The sequence below is a fragment of the Phyllostomus discolor genome, chromosome 9 (genome assembly GCF_004126475.2).
Source record: "Phyllostomus discolor isolate MPI-MPIP mPhyDis1 chromosome 9, mPhyDis1.pri.v3, whole genome shotgun sequence".
Lineage (NCBI taxonomy): Eukaryota > Metazoa > Chordata > Mammalia > Chiroptera > Phyllostomidae > Phyllostomus > Phyllostomus discolor.
In genome coordinates this window covers 67,382,164-67,401,328 of record NC_040911.2, presented here as the reverse complement: position 1 = coordinate 67,401,328, position 19,165 = coordinate 67,382,164, and the positions used below count along the sequence as shown (strand labels likewise).

The 19,165-nt window shown below is 39.2% G+C and overlaps 2 protein-coding genes across 5 annotated transcripts in view; both read left to right on the top strand.

Moving 5' to 3' along the window:
* The window catches only part of KAT14 (lysine acetyltransferase 14), a 76,491-nt gene that overhangs the window by 18,774 nt on the left and 38,552 nt on the right, over positions 1-19,165 (top strand). For all 3 annotated transcript variants that reach the window (XM_036009497.1, XM_036009496.1, XM_036009498.1), the window contains one exon: positions 1,533-1,714. In XM_036009497.1, coding sequence (XP_035865390.1) covers positions 1,533-1,714 — 182 coding nt within the window. The remainder of the gene's footprint in view (positions 1-1,532; positions 1,715-19,165) is intronic.
* Positions 1-19,165, top strand: part of LOC114506203 (protein PET117 homolog, mitochondrial) — a 76,491-nt gene that overhangs the window by 18,774 nt on the left and 38,552 nt on the right. For both annotated transcript variants that reach the window (XM_028523711.2, XM_028523712.2), the window contains exon 5: positions 1,533-1,714. The gene's annotated coding sequence lies outside the window, so the exon portion shown is untranslated. The remainder of the gene's footprint in view (positions 1-1,532; positions 1,715-19,165) is intronic.

The window sequence follows — 19,165 nt, the reverse complement described above, 5'->3', positions numbered from 1 at the left end:
CAAATGAAAGTAAAGATCAAATTCCAGAAAAAGAACTAAATAAAATGGAGATAAGCAATTTATTAGATGCACAGCATGAAACACTAGTTACTAGGATTCTCAAGGAACTCAGTGAGGATGTTAACAGCATAGACAAGAACAGTTAGAAATGAAGCAAACACTAATTTAAATAAAAAACAATTTACAGGGAAACAACAGTAGAATGGATGAAGCCAAGAATCAAATCAATGATTTAGAACATAAAAAAGCAAAAAACAACTATGCAGAACAAGAAGAAAAAGTAGTCCAAAAAAAACAAGGATAGCGTAAGTAGCCTCTGGGACAACTTGAAGTGTTCCAACATTTACACGATAATGGTGCCAGAAGGAAAAGAGAAGGAGGACGAAATTCAAAATCTGGTTGACAAAATAATGAAAGAAAAATTCCCCTAATTTGGTGAAGAAAATAGAAATGCAATTTCAAGAAGTACAGAAAGGCCCACACAAGGTGGATGCAAATATGCCTACACCAAGACACATCATAATTAAAATGCCAAAGGTTAAAGATAAAAAGAGAATCTAAAGAGCAGCAAGAGTAAAGCAGTTATTTATGTAGAGGGGTAGTCCATAAGACCATCAGCTGATTTCTCAAAAGTAACTTTGCAGGCTAGAAGGGATTGGCAAGAAATATTCACGGAAAAGTCATGAAAAGCAAGGACCTACAGCCAGGATTGCTCCGCACAGCAAAGCTATCATTTAGAATCGAAGGGGGGATAAAGAGCTTCCCAAACAAGAAAAAACTAAAGGAGTTCATCATCACCAAACCATTATTATATAGAAGGTTAAAGGGACTTATTTTAGGGAAAAAAAAGATCCAAACTATGAAAAATAAAAAGGCACTGAACACATACATATCAACAATTGAATCTAAAAAACAAATTAAGCAAACAAGAACAGAGACAAAGTCATGGACACGGAGTTCATTTTGTTGGTTGCCAGATGGGAGGGAAGTGTAGGGGGATTGAGAAAGAGCTGAGTGGATTAAGAAGCACAGATAGGTAGTTACAGAAATAAACATGGGGTTGTAAAGTACAGTATAGAAAATGGAGTAGCTGAAGAACTTACATGTATGACCCATGAACATAAAAATGGTGTGGGGATTGCCTGAGACAGTAGGAGGTGCTGGGTGGATTGGTGAATGGGAAAAAATTTAGACAATTGTAATACCATAATCAAAATATAATATAAAAAATGAAGTATTTACTAGGGTGATTGATTCTCCTGCTTGTTTTTTGAGAGCTGTGTTTAATTCACATATAAAAGCAAGTTCTATGATCCTAATTTTAAAGATGAAGAAACTGAGTTAGCTAGGAGGTTGTAGAGCCAGGATTTGAAGGCAGACAGACTTTAGAACCTCTGTCTTGATTTATGTTCCTTCAAAGATTGCAGGTTTTGTAGCATATCATAGGCTAGACTTTGTAGAATACACAGTATATTTTCTATATAATGATTGAGTTAAAATACCAATAATTTTTATATTCTTGGACTGTCTAGGAAAAAGACTTCGACCTGGTGGAGCACAGTAGCAGGTTGCCTCAGTGTGGGAAGTCCTATGTATTTCCGTTCAGGTGCTCAAGAATTTGGAGAACCAGGATGGTGGAAACTTGTTCACAACAAGCCCCCAACAATGAAACCTGAAGGAGAGAAGTTGTCTGCCTCTACCTTGAAAGTAAAAGGTACTGTTGTGAGCACAGTATAGAAGGTGCTAACCAGACCAAAGTCAAGCAAGTGTGAGCTTAGGAAACAATCCCATTTTTACCAGATATACCTCATCTGCCTCCTGAGTAACTCTGCTTGGCAATTTATTGTGACACTTTTTTTTTGGTATAGCATAAATAATAATTTCATTAAAATATTTGATAATTTCAATCAAGTTACCAGTTTGTAAAATTTCCTTTGATATCTGGAAGGTGCTCTATTTTAATCTGATTTTGTTTTAAACTTCTCTCTCTCTCTCTTATAAATTGTTGTTCAAATATAGTTGTCTCCATTTTACACCCACCACTCTCCCCCCACCCGAGCCATCACCTCCTCCCACCCTCCATCCTACAGTCCTTTGGCTTTGTCCAAGTGTCCTTGTATACGTCCCTTGACGACCCTACCCGCTTTTCCCCTCTTTATTCTCTCCCTCCTCCCCTCTGGTTACTGTGTTTGTTTTTTATTTCAATGTCTCTCGTTGTATTTTGCTTGCTTGTTTGTTTTGCCGATTAGCTTCCACTTATAGGTGAGAACATATGATATTTGTCTTTCACCGCCTGGCTTATTACAGTTAGCATAATGCTCTCCACATCCATCCATGCTGTCATAAAGGGTAGGAGCTCCTTCTTTCTTTCTGCTGTGTAGTATTCCATTGTGTAAGTGTACCATAGTGTTTTGATCCACTTATTTACTGATGGACACTTAGGTTGCTTACAACACTTGGCTATTGTAAATTGTGCTGCTATGAACATTGGGGTTCATAGATTCTTTGGAACTGGTGTTTCAGGATTCTTAGGGTATAATCCCAGCAGTGGAATTGCCAGGTCAGAAGGCAGTTCCACTTTTAGTTTTTTGAGGAAATTCCATACTGTTTTACATAGTGGTTGTACCAGTCTGCAATGCCACCAACAGTGCACTAGGGTTCTCTTTTCTTCACAACCTCTCCAACACTTGTTTGTTGATTTGGTTATGATGGTCATTCTGACCAGTGTGAAGTAGTATCTCATTGTGGTTTTAAATTTGCATCTCTCTGATGGCCAGTGATGCTGAGCAGCCTTTCATACATTTCTGGACCTTCTGAATGTCCTCCTTGGAGAAGTGTCTTTCAGGTTTTTTGCCCATGTTTTATTATATTTTAAAATATATTTTATTGATTATGTTATTACAGTTGTTCCATTTTCCCTCCTTTAATCCCCTTTGCCCTGCCCTCCCCAACCTGCATTTGCACCTCTTAGTTCATATCCATGGTTTGTACATATAAGTCCTTTTGTTTCTACATTTCCTATACTATTAATCTCCCCGTCTATTTTGTACCTACCATTTATGCTTCTTATTCCATGTACCTTTGCCCTCATTCCTCCCTCTCTCTACCCACTGATAACCCTCCATGTGATCTCCATTTCTATGATTCTGTTCCTGTTCTAGTTGTTTGTTTAGTTTGTTTATGTTTTTGTTTTTTAGGTTTAGGTGTGACTTTATTGTGACTTTACTATTCATAGTTTTGATCTTCTTCTTTTCCTTAGATAAGTCCCTTTAACATTTCATGTAATAAGGGCTTGGTGATGATGAACTCCTTTAACTTGACCTTATCTGGGAAGCACTTTATCTGCCCTTCCATTCTAAATGATAGCTTTGCTGGATAGAGTAATTTTGGATGTAGGTCTTTGCCTTTCATGACTTTGAATACTATTTCCAGCCCCTTCTTGCCTGCAGGGTGTCTTTGAAGAAGTCAGCTGATTGTCTTATGGGAACTCCTTTGAATGTAATTGCCTTCTTTTCTCTTCTTGCTTTTAAGATTCTCTCATTATCTTTAATCTTGGGTAATGTAATTATGATGTGCCTTGGTGTGTGCTTCCTTGGGTCCAAGTTCTTTGGGACTTTCCGAACTTCCTGGACTTCCTTGAAGTCTATTTCCTTCACCAGATTGGGGGACTTTTCCTTCGTTATTTGTTCAACTAAGTTTTCCATTTCTTGCTCTTCCTTTTCTCCTTCTGGCACCCCTGTGATTCAAATGTTGGAATGTTTAGAGTTATCCCAGAGGTTCCTAAGTGTCTCTTCATTTTTTTGAATTCTTGTTTCTTCGTTCTGTTCTGGTTTAATGTTTATTCTTCCTTTTGTTCCAAATCATTGATTTGAGTCCTGGTTTCCTTCCTGTCACTGTTGCTTCCTTGTGTAGTTTCCTTTATTTCACTTTGCATAGTCTTCACTCTTTCCTCTATTTTGTGACTATACTCAACCATTTCTGTGAGCATCCTGATTACCAGTGTTTTAAAATCTGCATCTGATAGGTTGGCTATCTCTTCATTGCTTAGTTGTATTTTTTTCTGAAACTTTGATTTGGTCTTTTATTTGGGCCATTTTTTTCCCCAGCACACCTGTTAAGTAGCAAGGGGCCAAGCCTTATGTATTCTCCAGGGTGGGGCAACCCATATCACTGCATTGTGGTGCTGTATGTGGGTCCTAAAGGGAACAATGCTGCTTGCTGGGCTCTCTGCCAGCTTTTAGTCACTTCCCCAACTGCTCACAAGCAAATTGTGCGTGAGTTTGTGTGCATTCTAGGACATTATGGGTCTCTCCAATGAAATCAATCTCCTGTGAGTCTGGGAGTTTCTCCTGGTGCCTCAACCCCCACATGTTGTTTAAGTCAGAAGTTTTGATGCTTCATTTCCCCACATGAGAACTCTGGGTTGTGTGGTTTCTCTCACTCCCCAGCTGTTCCTCTTGGTTTACTCACATGCAAATGTAGGATCATCTGCTCTGCCAGCCACTGCTTTAACTTCCCCCAACCCCTCTCCACCCCTGGTCCTTCAGCTGCCACCTTGCCACATGTCCTCTCCACCCCTGCAGCCCATCTGCACTGCTGCTACCGGTCTGGATGAATGTTTCTTCTTTAACTCCTTGGTTGGTAGACTTGCATAGAGCTTGATTTTCTGGCAGTTATGGTTGTTGTTTCTTTTTAAATTTGTTGTCCTTCTTTTGGTTGTACGAGGAAGCACAGTGTACCTACCTACGCCTTCTTCTTCGCCAGAAGTCCTCCTTTGCCCATTTTTTAATTGGATTATTTGTCTTCTCAGTGTGGAGTTGTATGAGTTCCTTATATATTTTGGAGATCAAATCCCTGTCTGATATATCATTGGCAAATATATTTTCCCATACAGTTGGTTCCCTTTTCATTTTGCTGATATTTTCTTTAGCTGTGCAGGAGCTTGTAATTTTGATGAAGTCCCATTTGCTAATTCTTCTCTTTATGTCCCTTGCTCTAGGGGACATATCTGAAAATATTGCTGGGTGGAATATCTGAGATTTTCCTCCCCATGTTCTCCTCTAGGACTTTTATAGTGTTGCGACTTATATTTAAGTCTTTTATTCATCTTGAGTTTATTTATATATATATAGCAACTTGGTGGTCAAGTTTCATTTTTTTGCATGTACCTGTCCAGATCTCCCAACACCATTTGTTGAAGAGGCTATTTTTACTCCATTTTATGCTTCTGCTCCCTTTGTCAAATATTAACTGACAGTAGAGACTTGGGTTTATTTCTGGGCTCTCTGTTCTGTTCCATTGATCTGTATTTGTGTTCTTGTGCCAGTATCAGACTGTTTTGATTATAGTGGCCTCGTAATATAGTTTGATGTCAGATATTGTGATCCCTCCTACTTTGTTCTTCTTTCTCAAAATTACTGCAGCTACTCGGAGTCATTTATGATTCCACATAAATTTTTGAAGTGTTTGTTCTATATTTGTGAAATATGTCATTGGTACTTTAATAGGGATTGTGTTCAATCTATACATTGCTTTGGGTAGTATGGACATTTTGAGGATAGTAAGTCTTCCAATTGTGAATAAAGTATATACTTCTATTTGTTTATGTCATCCTTAAATTCTTTCTTCAGTGTTGTGTACTTTTCTGAGTACAAGTCTTTACTTCCTTGGTTAGGTTTATTCCAAGGTACTTTATTTTTCTTGTTGCTATATCAAATGGGATTTTTTATCTGACTTCTCTTTCTAATATTTCATTGCTGGTATACAGAAATGCCTTTGATTTCTGATTATTGACTTTGTATTCCACTCTTGCCAAATTCACTTATTAGGTTGAGTAGATTTTTGGTGGAGTCTACAGGATTTTCTATGAACACTATTATGTCATTTGCAAACAATGACAGTTTTGCTTCCTCCTTTCCAATTTGATTGTCTTTTATTTCTCTTATTTGATTTCTGTGGCTAGGACTTCCAATACTATGTGGAATGAAAGTGGTGAAAGGGGACATCACTTGTCTTGTTCCTAATCTTAGTGGGAAAGCTTTTTATTTTATTTTATTTTATTTTATTTTATTTTAATCATTGTTCAAGTACAGTTTTCTCCACCCTACTCCCATTCCAGGCCACCCACCCAACCCTCCCCCCTTCCCTCCATTACCCCCCACCCCTAGTTTTTGTCCATGTGTCCTCCAAATTTGTTCCTGTAATCCCTACCCATTCCCCCCTGAAATTCCCCCCCTCTTTTCTCCCCTCTGGCCACTGTCAGACTATCCCCTATTTCAGTGTCTTTGGTTATATTTTGCTAGTTTTTTTTGTTTTGTTTTGTTGTTTAGATTCCTGTTAAAGGTGATATCATGTGGTATTTGTCTTTCACTGCCTGGCTTGTTTCACTTAGCATAATGCTTTCCAGCTCCATCCATGCTGTTGCAAAGGGTATGCGCTCCTTTCTTTCTGCTGCATAGAATTCCATTGTGTAAATGTACCATAGTTTTTTGATCCATTCATTTACTGATGGGCATCTAGGTTGCTTCCAGCACCTAGCTATTGTAAATTGTGCTGCTATGAACATCGGGGTGCAAAGGTTCTTTTGTATTGGTGTTTTAGTGTTCTTAGGATAGAGTCCCAGCAATGGAATTGCTGGGTCAAAAGGCAGATCCATTTTTAGTTTTCTGAGGAAGTTCCAAACTGCTTTCCATAGTGGTTGTACCAGTCTGCAGTCCCACCAACACTGCACTAGGGACCCCCTTTCTCCACATCCTCTCCAACACTTGTTGTTTGTTGCTTTGTTTATGATGGCCATTCTGACTGGTGTGAAGTGGTATCTCATTGTGGTTTTAATCTGCATCTCTCTGATGGCTAGCGATATTGAGCATCGCTTCATGTGTCTTTGGATTTTCTGTACATCCTCCTTGGAGAAGTGTCTGTTCAAGTCCTTTGCCCATTTTTTAATTGGGTTACTTGTCTTCTTTGAGTAGAGTTGTGTAAGTTCTTTATATATTTTGGAGATTAAACCCTTGTCTGAGGTATCATTGGCAAATATGTTTTCCCATACAGTTGGTTCTCTTTTTATTTTGATACTGTTTTCCTTAGCTGTGCAAAAGCTTTTAATTTTGATGAGGTCCCATTTGTTTATTCTTTCCTTTATGTCCCTTGCTCTAGGAGACAAGTCAGTGAAAAAGTTTCTGCGTAAAATATCTGAGATTTTCCTACCTATGTTCTCTTCTAGGACTTTAATGGTGTCACATTTTATATTTAACTCTTTTATCCACCTTGAATCTATTTTTGTATAAGGTGTAAGTTGGTGCTCGAGTTTCATTTTTTTGCATGTAGCTGTCCAGTTCTCCCAACACCATTTGTTGAAGAGGCTATTTTTATTCCATTTTATGGTGCTGCTTCCTTTGTCAAATATTAATTGACCGTAGAGGCTTGGGTTTATTTCTGGGCTCTCTGTTCTGTTCCATTGGTCTATGTGCCTGTTTTTATGCCAGTACCAGGCAGGTTTGATTACAGTGGCCTTGTAGTATAGTTTAGTGTCAGGTATTGTGATTCCTCCTACTTTACTCTTCTTTCTCAAAATTGCAGCATCTATTCGGGGTCGTTTATGGTTCCATATAAATTGTTGAAGTGTTTGTTCTATGTCTGTGAAATATGCCATTGGTACTTTAATAGGTATTGCATTGAATGTGTAAATTGCTTTTGGTACTATGGACATTTTAATGATATTAATTCTTCCAATCCATGAACACGGTATATGTTTCCATTTGTTTGTGTCTTCCTTGATTTCTTTCCTGAGTGTTATGTAGTTTTCTGAATACAGGTCTTTTACCTCTTTGGTTAGGTTTATTCCTAGGTATTTTATTTTTCTTTTTGCTATTTCAAATGGAATTTTTTTCTTCATTTCTGCTTCTGCTGTTTCATTGTTGGTGTACAGAAATGCCTTTGATTTCTGGATATTGACTTTGTATCCCGCTGTTTTACCAAGTTCATTTATTAGGTCAAGCAGTTTTTTGGTGGAGTCTATAGGATTATGTATGTACAATATCATGTCATCTGCGAACAGTGACAGTTTTGTTTCCTCCTTTCCGATTTGGATTCCTTTTATTTCTTTTTCTTGTCTGATTGCTGTGGCTAGAACTTCCAGTACTATATTGAATAGAAGTGGTGAAAGTGGACATCCTTGTCTTGTTCCTGTTCTCAGTGGAAAAGATTTTAATTTTTGCCCATTGAGTATAATGTTGGCTGTAGGTTTCTCATATATGGCCTTTATTCTGTTGAGGAATGCTCCCTCTATTCCCACTTTACTGAGTGTTTTTATCATAAATGGGTGCTGTACCTTATCAAATGCTTTTTCTGCATCTATTGATATGATCATGTGGTTTTTGTCTTTGCTTTTGTTTATGTGATGTATTACATTTACTGATTTGCGAGTATTGTACCATCCTTGCATCCCTGGAATGAATCCCACTTGGTCATGGTGTATGATCTTCTTAATGTACTGTTGGATGTGGTTTGCCAGTATCTTGTTGAGGATTTTAGCGTCAATGTTCATCAGCGATACTGGCCTGTAGTTTTCTTTCTTTGTTGTGTCTTTATCTGGTTTTGGAATTAAGATGATGTTGGCCTCATAAAAAGAGTTTGGGAGTCTTCCATCTTTTTGGATTTTTTGGAATAGTCTGTGAAGGATAGGGGTTAGTTCTTCCTTAAATGCTTTGTAGAATTCTCCTGTGAAACCATCTGGTCCAGGGCTTTTGTGTGTTGGGAGTTTTTTGATTACTGCTTCAATTTCTTTTGCTGTTATTGGTTTGTTCAGGCTTTCTGCTTCCATTTTGTTGAGTTTTGGGAGGTTATATTTTTCTAGAAATTTGTCCATTTCATCTAGGTTTTCAAATTTCTTGGCATACAGCTCTTTGTAGTAATTTGTTACAATCCTTTGTATTTCTGTGGTATCTGTTGTAATCTCTCCTCTTTCATTTCTGATTGTGTTTATTTGGGTTTTCTCTCTTTCTTGATGAGTCTGCTTAAAGGCTTGTCGATTTTGTTTGTCTTTTCAAAGAACCAACTCTTGGATTCATTGATCTTTAGAATTGTGCTTTTAGTCTCTATGTCATTTAATTCTGCTCTGATCTTGGTTATTTCCTTCCTTCTGCTTGCTCTGGGCTGTCTTTGTTGTTGTTCCTCGAGTTCTTGTAGACGTAGGGTTAGGTTGTTTGTTTGAAATGTTTCTAACTTTTTTAGGTGGGCCTGTATCGCTATGATCTTCCCTCTCAGGACTGCCTTGGCTGTGTCCCATAAGTTTTGGGTTGTTGTGAGTTCGTTTTCATTTGTTTCCAAAAACCGTTTGATTTCTTCCCTAATATCATTCTTGACCCATTTATTGTTTAATAGCATGCTGTTTAATCTCCATGAATTTGAGTGTTTTGGGTTTTTTTCCTTAGAGTTGGTTTCTAGTTTCAATCCCTTGTGATCCGAGAAATTGCTTGGTATGATTTCAGTTTTTTTGAACTTGTTGAGGCTTGTTTTGTGTCCTATCATGTGGTCAATCTTTGAAAATGTTCCATGTACATTTGAAAAAAATGTGTATTTAGCTTCTTTGGGATGGAGGGTTCTGTAAATATCGGTAAAGCCCAGTTCGTCTAGTGTATTGTTCAATGCCTCAATATCTTTGTTGATATTTTGTTAGGAAGATCTGTCCATTTTTGATAGAGGGGTGCTAAAATTCCCCACAATAATTGTGTTGCTGTCCATATCTTTCTTGAAGTCCTCTAAGATTTTCTTTATGTATTTGGGTGCTCCTATGTTGGGTGCATATGTATTTACAATATTTATGTCTTCTTGGTGGATTCTTCCCTTGAGTATTATGAAATGACCTTCTGGGTCTCTCTTTATGGACCTTCGTCTATTTTGTCAGATATGAGTATTGTTACCCCGGCTTTTTTTTCCTGTCCATTTGCTTGGAAAATTTGTTTCCAGCCCTTCACTTTCAACCTGTGCAGATCTTTTATCCTGAGGTGGGTCTCTTGTAGACAGCATATGTGTGGGTCATGTTTTCTTATCCAATCAGCTATTCTATGTCTTTTGATTGGAGCGTTTAATCCATTTACGTTTAAGGTTATTATTGATAGGTACTTATTCATTGCCTTTTATGTACATGTGATCCTCTCTCTCTCTCTCTTTTCCTTCCCTTCCTTAAAGCAGTCCCTTCAGCATCTCTTGCAGAGCTGGTTTAGTGGAGGTGTATTCTTTTAGACTTCTTTTGTCTGAGAAGCTTCTTATTTGGCCTTCTATCTTGATTGAGAGCCTTGCTGGGTAAAGTAGTCTTGGTTGCAGGCCTCTGGTTCTCATTACTTGGAATATTTCTTGCCATTCTCTTCTGGCTTGGAGTGTTTCCATTGAAAAGTCACCTGTTAGCCTTATTGGGGCCCCCTTATATGTTACTTCCTTTTTCTCCCTTGCTGCCTTTAAGATTCTCTCTTTGTCTTGAAATTTTTCCATTTTAATTATGATGTGTCTTGAGGTGGGCCTCTTTGGGTTCCTCCTGATTGGGACTCTCTGTGTTTCCTGTATTTGTGTGACTTTTTGTCTCATCAAATTAGGGAAGTTTTCCATCATCACTTGTTCAACTAGGTTTTCTATCCCTTGTTCTTCTTCTTCTCCTTCTGGTATCCCTATTATGCGGATATTATTACGTTTCATATTGTCTTGCATTTCTCTTAATCTCTCTTCATTTTTTCTGAGCCTCTTTTCTTTTTCTTGCTCTTTCTGGGTGTTTTCTTCTATTTTGTCCTCTAGCTAGCTGATCCGATCTTCCGCTTCATCGATCCTGCTTTTCATTCCCTCTACTGTGTTCTTCAGTTCAGAAATTGTATTCTTCACTTCCTCTTGGCCCTTGTTGAGAGTTTCTATTTCCTTTTTTATGCTGATGTAGTTTTCATTGAGTTCATTGTAGCTTCCCTGTAGACTCTTGTAGCTCATTGTGAGCTCATTGAGCTTCCTGACAATCACTGCTTTGAATTCAATATCTGATAGTTGAATTGCCTCTGTTTCATTTAGCATTCTTTTTGAGGCTTCCTCCTTTCCTTTCATTTGGGGATTATTTCTTTGTCTTCTCATTGTTTGTGAGACTCTTCTTGTTCGCCTCACCTCCTTATATTGATCTGTTCTGGCTCCCTGGGTTTATGATGTGAACTTCTTCAGTAGAGTAGCAGTGAGTTTCAGTGGTGCTGTTTCCTTGACCCCCCACGCTTGCTGGTCTTGGGATGTCGGTTAAGTTGGCTTTGTGTTTGCCTTTGGGTTTTGATTGTTGTTGAGTCTTTCTTTGGTCGTTCCTTCCCGCCAGCTGGTTAAATGTGGGTCACTCTGTCCACCACCTTCTGTTTTTTGCTGTGCTGGTGAGGGCAGGTTGTGTTGAAGCTGGTTCTTCTGTGTGTACAAGGTTTGAAGAAATCTTGTTCAGTTGTTTGTATTGGGTACTGTCTCTACTGTTTAGTTGTATTTCCAGATAAGTCCTGGATTGAGGTTTGTGTGGTTACTACTCCCTCCTTCACCTTCTTCTGCTGTTATCTGTTAGTGGTTCCTTTGTTGTTGAGTTTCCTCTTCCAGTGGGTATCCTGGTGTTCACCTCCTCCACCTATTCTTTTTTGTCATCAGTTGGAGGGGGAAGGCAAAATGGTTTAAGACAGCAACAGAGAATTCTATGCTATTCACAATAGTAGCAAGTAGGGAAGATATAGGAGATCCTTTCACTATGTATAGTGTTAACCGTGGTCTTCCACCCAGCTAGCTGATTTTTAGAAAGGATGGAAAGAAGATAAGACTCTTGTTGGGGGAGGAAGGATTATGAGTTAGATCTATAAAGCAGAGAGGTTGTGGGCGGTCAGATTCTGGGGTAAGGTGAGAGTAAAGGATAGTAAATAGGTGTAGTGTGTGAGAGAATAGAGGTAACCACTACAGTAATAGCGTTCAGGAAACTTTGAAGTGGGCTAAGATCTGGGGGGAGGGTGTTGTGAAGTAATTACAATTGCATGGAACAGCAGTTATTTACAATAATATTATGGCAACATTCATATGGCAGAGTCTATGAGATCTGGGTAACATGGATAGGGAGTACAGAACATCTAGTAGTGTGTTGATGGGCCACAGGTGAGTTAATGGACAGTAGATTAGTAATACAGTATAGAAAGAGATATCAGGGGAAAGCTGTCAGGTCATACAATAAAACCAGCCTAGCAAAGCAGGCTATACAAAAATAAGAGGGATATACAAATACTGTTAAAAAAAAAAAAGATGTAGGAACACTGGAAAAATAATAATAATACAAATATGCAATAACTTGCAGGTTCTCTGTAATAGCAGAGTGACATTTATCTCACTGTCCCAGCTGTTGTGATGCCCCTTCTTTGGGTTCAACTTTGGTCTTTTCACCGATCCAGGATTTTGTCACACTGGTAGGTATTTAGGAAAAAATTTAAGAAAGTAAAAAATAGAAAAGGCAGATGAAGGCAGGACGAAGAGATAAAATTGGAGGACAGGAAGGAGGAAGGAATAAAGCAAGAAATCAGGTAAGAGAGGGAAAAGAAATCAAAAGAGAATAAAAACAATAAAACTTAAAAAATTAAAAATTGTTAAAAAAATAGAATCAAATTAAAAAGTCTCTTGGTTTCAAAGTGGCCAAACCGGTTTTTCTGCTCTTGCTGGTTGAGGCAGACTGAAGGATGATTTGTTTGGCTTTTCCTCCTTGGCCTGTGGAGTTCCCAGTGGCTCCTCAGCTTTGGGCCCTGGGTGTGGGAATCAGGTCTTTCCCCAGGGTTACTGCTGTGGGTTGCTGTGCGGGGATGCTTTCCTTGCAGGCACCTCCCCTACGCCGGTGCTCCCGCGAGCAGGCGCGGCCCGTCTGTCCCTGGCCGGTGCTCCCGAGAGCGGGCGCCTGCGCTCTCACAGCTGGGGAACAGACAGGTTAGAGCCACTAATCACTTTAGGTGAATTCCCCAAACAGTGTCTGTGTCTATTCACTCCTTCCTCTTGAGATATTCCTCCCGACTGAGCCCGCCGCTCCCCACAGTGGCCTGGCTTCTCTCACCGCCAAAGCTCCAGCCAGAACGGTGACTGCGGGAGTCCGGGTCCTCTGCACGACTCGGCCCTGGTGTCCACCGCCTCCAGGGCACCACCTCTGCTGCTCACCACCCCGGTGTGTTTGCCAGCACCTGGATTCCTCCCAGAGCCACTCAGACCTTGCTCAGCTGGTGGGGAGGGAGCAGTTGATCTGGCTCTCTCCCACTAACCCTATGGTAAACCCAGCCACAGCCCCCAGGCCTGGGGCTGCAGCCCCTTGGACCACACACTTGTCCTGGGACCCTACCTTGTTGTAGCACTCCCCTTAGGATCCATTCTTTGTTCTTTCGGTTCTGCCACAATCCTTGGTTCTCTGTTTTCAAAAATGCTGAAATATGGTGGTTGCTTGCCTTTCTACTCCATAGATTGGTCAGGATTTTCTCCCCTGAGGAGAGGAAAGCCAAATCTGCTCCTTCCTACTCCGACGCCATCTTAGATCTCCTAGTGGGAAAGCTTTTAGTTTTTGCCCATTAAGTATGTTGTTGGCTGTAGGTTTCTCATACATAACCTTTACTATATTGAGGTATGCTCCCTTTACTCCCACTTTGCTGAGTGTTTTTATCGTAAATGAGTACTGTATCTTATCAAATGCTTTTTCTGCATGTATTGATAGGATCATGTGATTTTGTTTATGTGATGTATTACATTTGTTCATGTGTGAATGTTGTACCATCCTTGCATCCCTAGGATGAATCCCACTTGATCATGGTGTATGATCTTTTTATTGTATTGTTGGATGCAGTTTGCCAATATTTGGTTGAGGATTTTAGCATCTCTGTTTATCAGCCATATTGGCCTATAGTTTTCTTTCTTTGTTGTGTCTTTATTTGGTTTTGGCATTAGAATGATGCTGGCTTCGTAAAAATGTTTAGGAGTCTTCCCTCTATTGGGATTTTTAAAAAATATTCTGTGAAGGATAGGGGTTAGCTCTTCCTTATATGCTTTGTAAAATTCTCCTGTGAAATGGTCCAGTCCAGGTCTTTTGAGTACCTGGAGTTTTTTGATTACTGGTTTGATTTCTCCAACTGTTACCAATTTGTTCAGGTGTTCTGCTTCTTCTTTATGCAGTTTTAGAAGATTACATTTTTCTAGAGATTTGTCCATTTCACCCTGGAATTCAAATTTCTTGGCATATAGTTACTCATATTAATTTTTTACAATCTTTTGTGTTTCTTTGTATCAGTTGTAATTTCTTCTCTTTCATTTATGATTGAGTTTATTTGGATTCTCTATTTTTTCCTTGATGAGTCTGCTTAAAGGCTTGGTGATTTTCTTTATCTCTTCAAAGAACCACCTCCTGGATTCATTGATCCTTAGAATTGTGCTTTTAGTCTCTATGTCATTTAATTCTGCTCTGATTTCAGTTATTTTCTTCCTTCTACTTGCTCTGGGTGGTCTTTGTTTTTTTTTTCCTCAAGTTCTTGTAGTCATAGGGTCAGGTTGTTTATTTGAAATGTTTCTATCTTTGTTTGGTAGACCTGTATTGCTATGAACTTCCCTCTCAGGACTGCCTTCGCTATCTCCCATAAGTTTTGGGCTGTTGTGAGTTCATTTTCATTTGTTTCCAGAAACTTTTTGATTTCTTCCTTGATCTTATTCTTAACCCATTCATTGTTTAATAGCATGATATTCAGTCTCCACGAATTTGAGTGTTCTGAGTTTTTCCCTTGAGGTTGGTTTCTAGTTTCAAGCCCTTGTGGTCTGAGAATATGCTTGATATGATTTTAATTTTCTTGAATTTGTTGAGGCTTGTTTTGTGTCCTATCATGTGGTCTACCTTTAAAAATATTCCATGTGCATTTGAAAAGAATGTATATTTTGTTTCTTTTGGAAACAAATCCTATTATGCTATTATAGTATAATCAACAAAAAATTTCCCAATTTTTCCCCCTTCATCCCCCACTTCGCTCTGCCCCCACAACCCTCCAGCATTCCCCCCACTTTTAGTTCATGATCATGAGTTATACATATAAGTTCTTTGAGTTCTGTGTTTCCTATACCATTTTTTATCTCCTTCCATCTATTTTATGCCTACTAATTATGCTTCTTCTTGCCTGTACCTTTTCCTCCCTATTTCCCCTCCCCCTTCCCCACTGAAATCCCTCCATGTGATACCCATTTCTCTGATTTTGTTCCTGTTCTGGTTGTTTGCTTAGTTTTTATTTTAGTTGTTTTCTTTTCTTTTAGGTTCATTTGTTGATAGTTGTGTTTGTTGTCATTTTACTGTTCATAGTTTTGATCTTCTTTTTCTTAGATAAATCCCTTTAACGTATTGTATAATAATGGGTTGGTGATGATGAAGTCCTTTAACTTGACCTTATCTGGGAAGAACTTTATCTGCCCATTCTAAATGTAAGCTTTGATGGGTAGAGTATTCTTGGATATAGGTCCTTGCCTTTCATGAACTTCAAATACTTCTTTCCAGCCCCATCTTGCCTGCAAGGTTCCTTTTAAGAAATCAGCTGATAGTCTTATGGGCACTCCTTTGTAGATAACTTTCTCCTTTCCTCTTGCTTATTTTAGAGTTCTTTCTTTATTTTTAATCTTAGGTAACTTAATGATGATGTGCCTTAGTGTGTTCCTCTTTGAGTCCAACTTCTTTGGGACTCTCTTGGGTTCCTAGACTTCCTGGAAGTCTATTTCCTTCACCAGATTGGGGAAGTTTTCCTTCATTATTTGTTCAAATAAGTTTTCAATTTCTTGCTGCTGTTCTTCTCCTTCTGGCACCCCTGTAATTCGGATATTGGAACGTTTCAAGTTGTCCCAGAGGTTCGTAAATCTCTCATCACTTTTTTGAATTCTTTTCTCATTCTTTTCTGGTTGATTGTTTATTTTTTTCCTTCTGGTCCAAACCATTAGTTTGAGTTCTGGTTTCCTTCCTATCACTGTTGGTTCCCTGAATATTTTACCTTACTTCATTTTGGGTATCTTTCATTTGTTTTTGTTTTTTTTTTGACCAAGCTCAATCAGATCTATGAGCATTTTGATTACCAGGGCTTGAACTTTTCCATCAGACATATTGGCTGTCTCCTCATCGCTTAGTTCTTTCTAAGGTTTTGCTCTGTTCTTTCATTTGGGCCATAGTTCTTGGTCTTGGCACACCAGATAAGTTTTAGGGGAACAGGGTCTTAGGTATTCATCCGGGTAGGGCAACTGTCCTTGCTGCACTGGGGTGCTGCTGGTCTGGTTGTTCCATTTGATTTTTTCTTTAATTCTTTGGTTGTCAGAGTTCCATGTAGTTTGATTTTCTGGTGTTTCTGGTGGTTTATGGATTTTAGAGTGGTTGTTTTCCTCCTTTTGGTTGTGCAAGGAATTGAAGGGTTTCTACCTATGCCTCCATCTTGGCCGGAACTCTGGGTCCCTTTTTATGGCCTTTGTTTTGAAGTCTATTTTTTCTGATACAAGTTTTGCTGCACAGCTTTTTTCCCCTGTCTATATGCTTGGAATATTTTTTTCCAATCCTTTACTTTCAGTCTGTACAGGTCTTTTTTTCTGAGGTGAGTCTTTTGTAGACAGCATGTGTGCGGGTCATATTTTCTTACCTATTCAGCTACCCTGTGTTTTCTGATTGGAGCATTGAATCCATTTACATGTAAGGTTATTATTGAGAGGTAGTTATTCATTGCCAGTTTATTCCCTTTGTATCTGTGTTCCTCTCTCTCTCACTCTTTTTCTTCCTTTTCTTAAAGCAGTTCCTTTAGCATATCCTGCAGTGCTAGTTTGGTGAAGGTGTGTGCATTTTTCAGCCTTCATTTGTCTGGGAAACTATTTTGCTTTTAATTTTAATTGAAAGCCTTGCTGGATAGAATAGTACTGGATGTAGGCCTTTGGTTTTCATTACTTGGAATATTTCTTGCCATTCCCTTCTGGCTTGTAGTGTTTCTGTTAAAAAGTTGCCTGGTAGCCTTATCTGGGCTCCCTTGTATGTTACATCCTGTTTCTCCCTTGCTGCATTTAAGATTCTCTCTTTGTCTTTGAATTCTGCCTATTTAATTATGTGTCTTGGATTACATCTCTTTGGGTTCCTCTTGATGGGGACCCTTTTTGCTTCCTGGATTTGTGGTACTTCTCTCATCAGTTTTGGGAAGTTTTTCATTATTACTTTTTCAAACATGTTTTCTATCCCTTCTTTATCTTCTTCTCCTTCTAGTATCACTGTTATACAGATATTATGTTTCGTGTTGTCCTGCAGTTTCTCTAACCCGTCTTCTTTCTTTGTGAGTCTTTTTTCCTTTTCTTGCTCACTCTGGGATTTTTTTTCTACGTTGTCTTCCAGCTTGCCGATTTGATTTTCTGCTTCATCTAGGCTGCCTTTCATTCCTTGTATTGTGTTCTTCAATTTAGACATTGTGTTTTTTTCCTCTTGGCTCTAGGTGATAATTTCCTTGCCCTTTTTCATGCTGGTATAATTTGCAGTAAGGTTCTTGTAACTTCCCTGTAGTTTTTGGTAATTCTCACTGAAATCATTGAGCTTCCTTTTAACCATTGTTTTGAACTGAATGTCTGATAGTTTACTTGCCTCTATTTCATTTAGCACTCTTTATTGAAATTTCTCCTTACCTTTTGATTGGGGGTTGTTTCATTATCTCCCCATTTTAGGGGAGACTCTTTGTTCATTTTTGCTCCTCAAATTGATTTGCTTTGACTTCCTTTCTTTGTGATGTGAACTCCTATGGTAAGAGACGTGTAGCATTCAGGGATGCAGTTTCCTTGATCTCCTGAACTTAATCCTCTTGGGATGTCCTTTATGTTGTTTATGTTGGCTCTCTGGATGTAATTGGGTTTTGATTGTTGTTACTTTTGTCATTTGCTGAGTCCTTCCCTCCAGCTGATTGACTGAGGGTTACTCCGCCCACCATATATGCTTGTATGTTGTTGTACAGGTGCTGCCAGAACAGAACCACAAAGCCCAGTGAACAAACCCACATCCACAAATTTATCTCCCACTCCCCACAATCCCACTATCAACAGCAAATGAACCAATATTAATAAGGGTGTAAAGAGATTAAGACTACTACAAGAAAGGAGAGAAATAAACTATAGTCTAAATTCTAGTGACTTAATATGCACAAACATGATAGACAAGAAATGAATGTTAAAAACCTATGCAGGAAAGAAAATATTGCTAATAATGGAGAAGACCACAGTGGATTTCATCTCTGTAGCCTCTGCTATTTACTGCTGTTTTTTCTTTTTTGATCCGCCTCTGAAGATGTCAGATATTGACCTTGTCTGACCTTAGGTGGCCTTCTCCAAGACTGCCAGGGATCTACTTTCTGTGGCTGTCTCCTTCACGTTAATCTAGTCACTCTGCTCTCAGTAGTCAGATTTAAGCACCACAGAACCAGGGCAGAGTATCTCCTGGGGGTGAGACTGTTGTTTCCCCTCAGGCTGCTACAGCTCTGAGGAGGAGTGGTCTGCCTAAGCAGGATGGCTATTGCCATATGGGGAATGACTCAGCACCAGTATCCCAGAGACTATTTTCTCAGTTCTCACCCCTAAGCTTCTGTCCCCAGTCTGTCCTCAGGCATCTCTAGCCCACCCTGCCCTAGCTTTTTCCTGAGCCCTTGGTAAATGGATGCATATGAATATTTGTGCATTGGTCCTTTAAACAGCTTTTTGTGTCTCCGGTTGTCCATCTCTGGCAGAGAGTAACTCTGCCAATTTTCATCACCAATGCACAGATACCAATTTTAGTTGTTATATGTATATCCTTTGGGCTCTGGTGCTCTAGGCTAAGGATCCCAGCTTAGGGTTTAGATCCCATACTTCTCAGGGGGATCCAATCAGGGATAATTGCTTAATTATCCCTCTGGTGCTGCCGTCTGTGGGCACCCAGCCAGCCTTTTCCACACTCCTTATCAGTCAGTTAGTGCTGAAGACGATTCTTCTGTCTGTCCGAGGCCATAAGCTTTCTCTTGCTATTCAGTTGTTTTTTTCCAGGTGATTTCTCCACAGTTTAGTTGTAATTCCAGATTCATCCTGGGAGGAGGTTAGTGTGGCTTCCAGTCACTCCTCTGCCATCTTGCCTCCCCTTGTTTGAAAGTTTTTAAAATATATA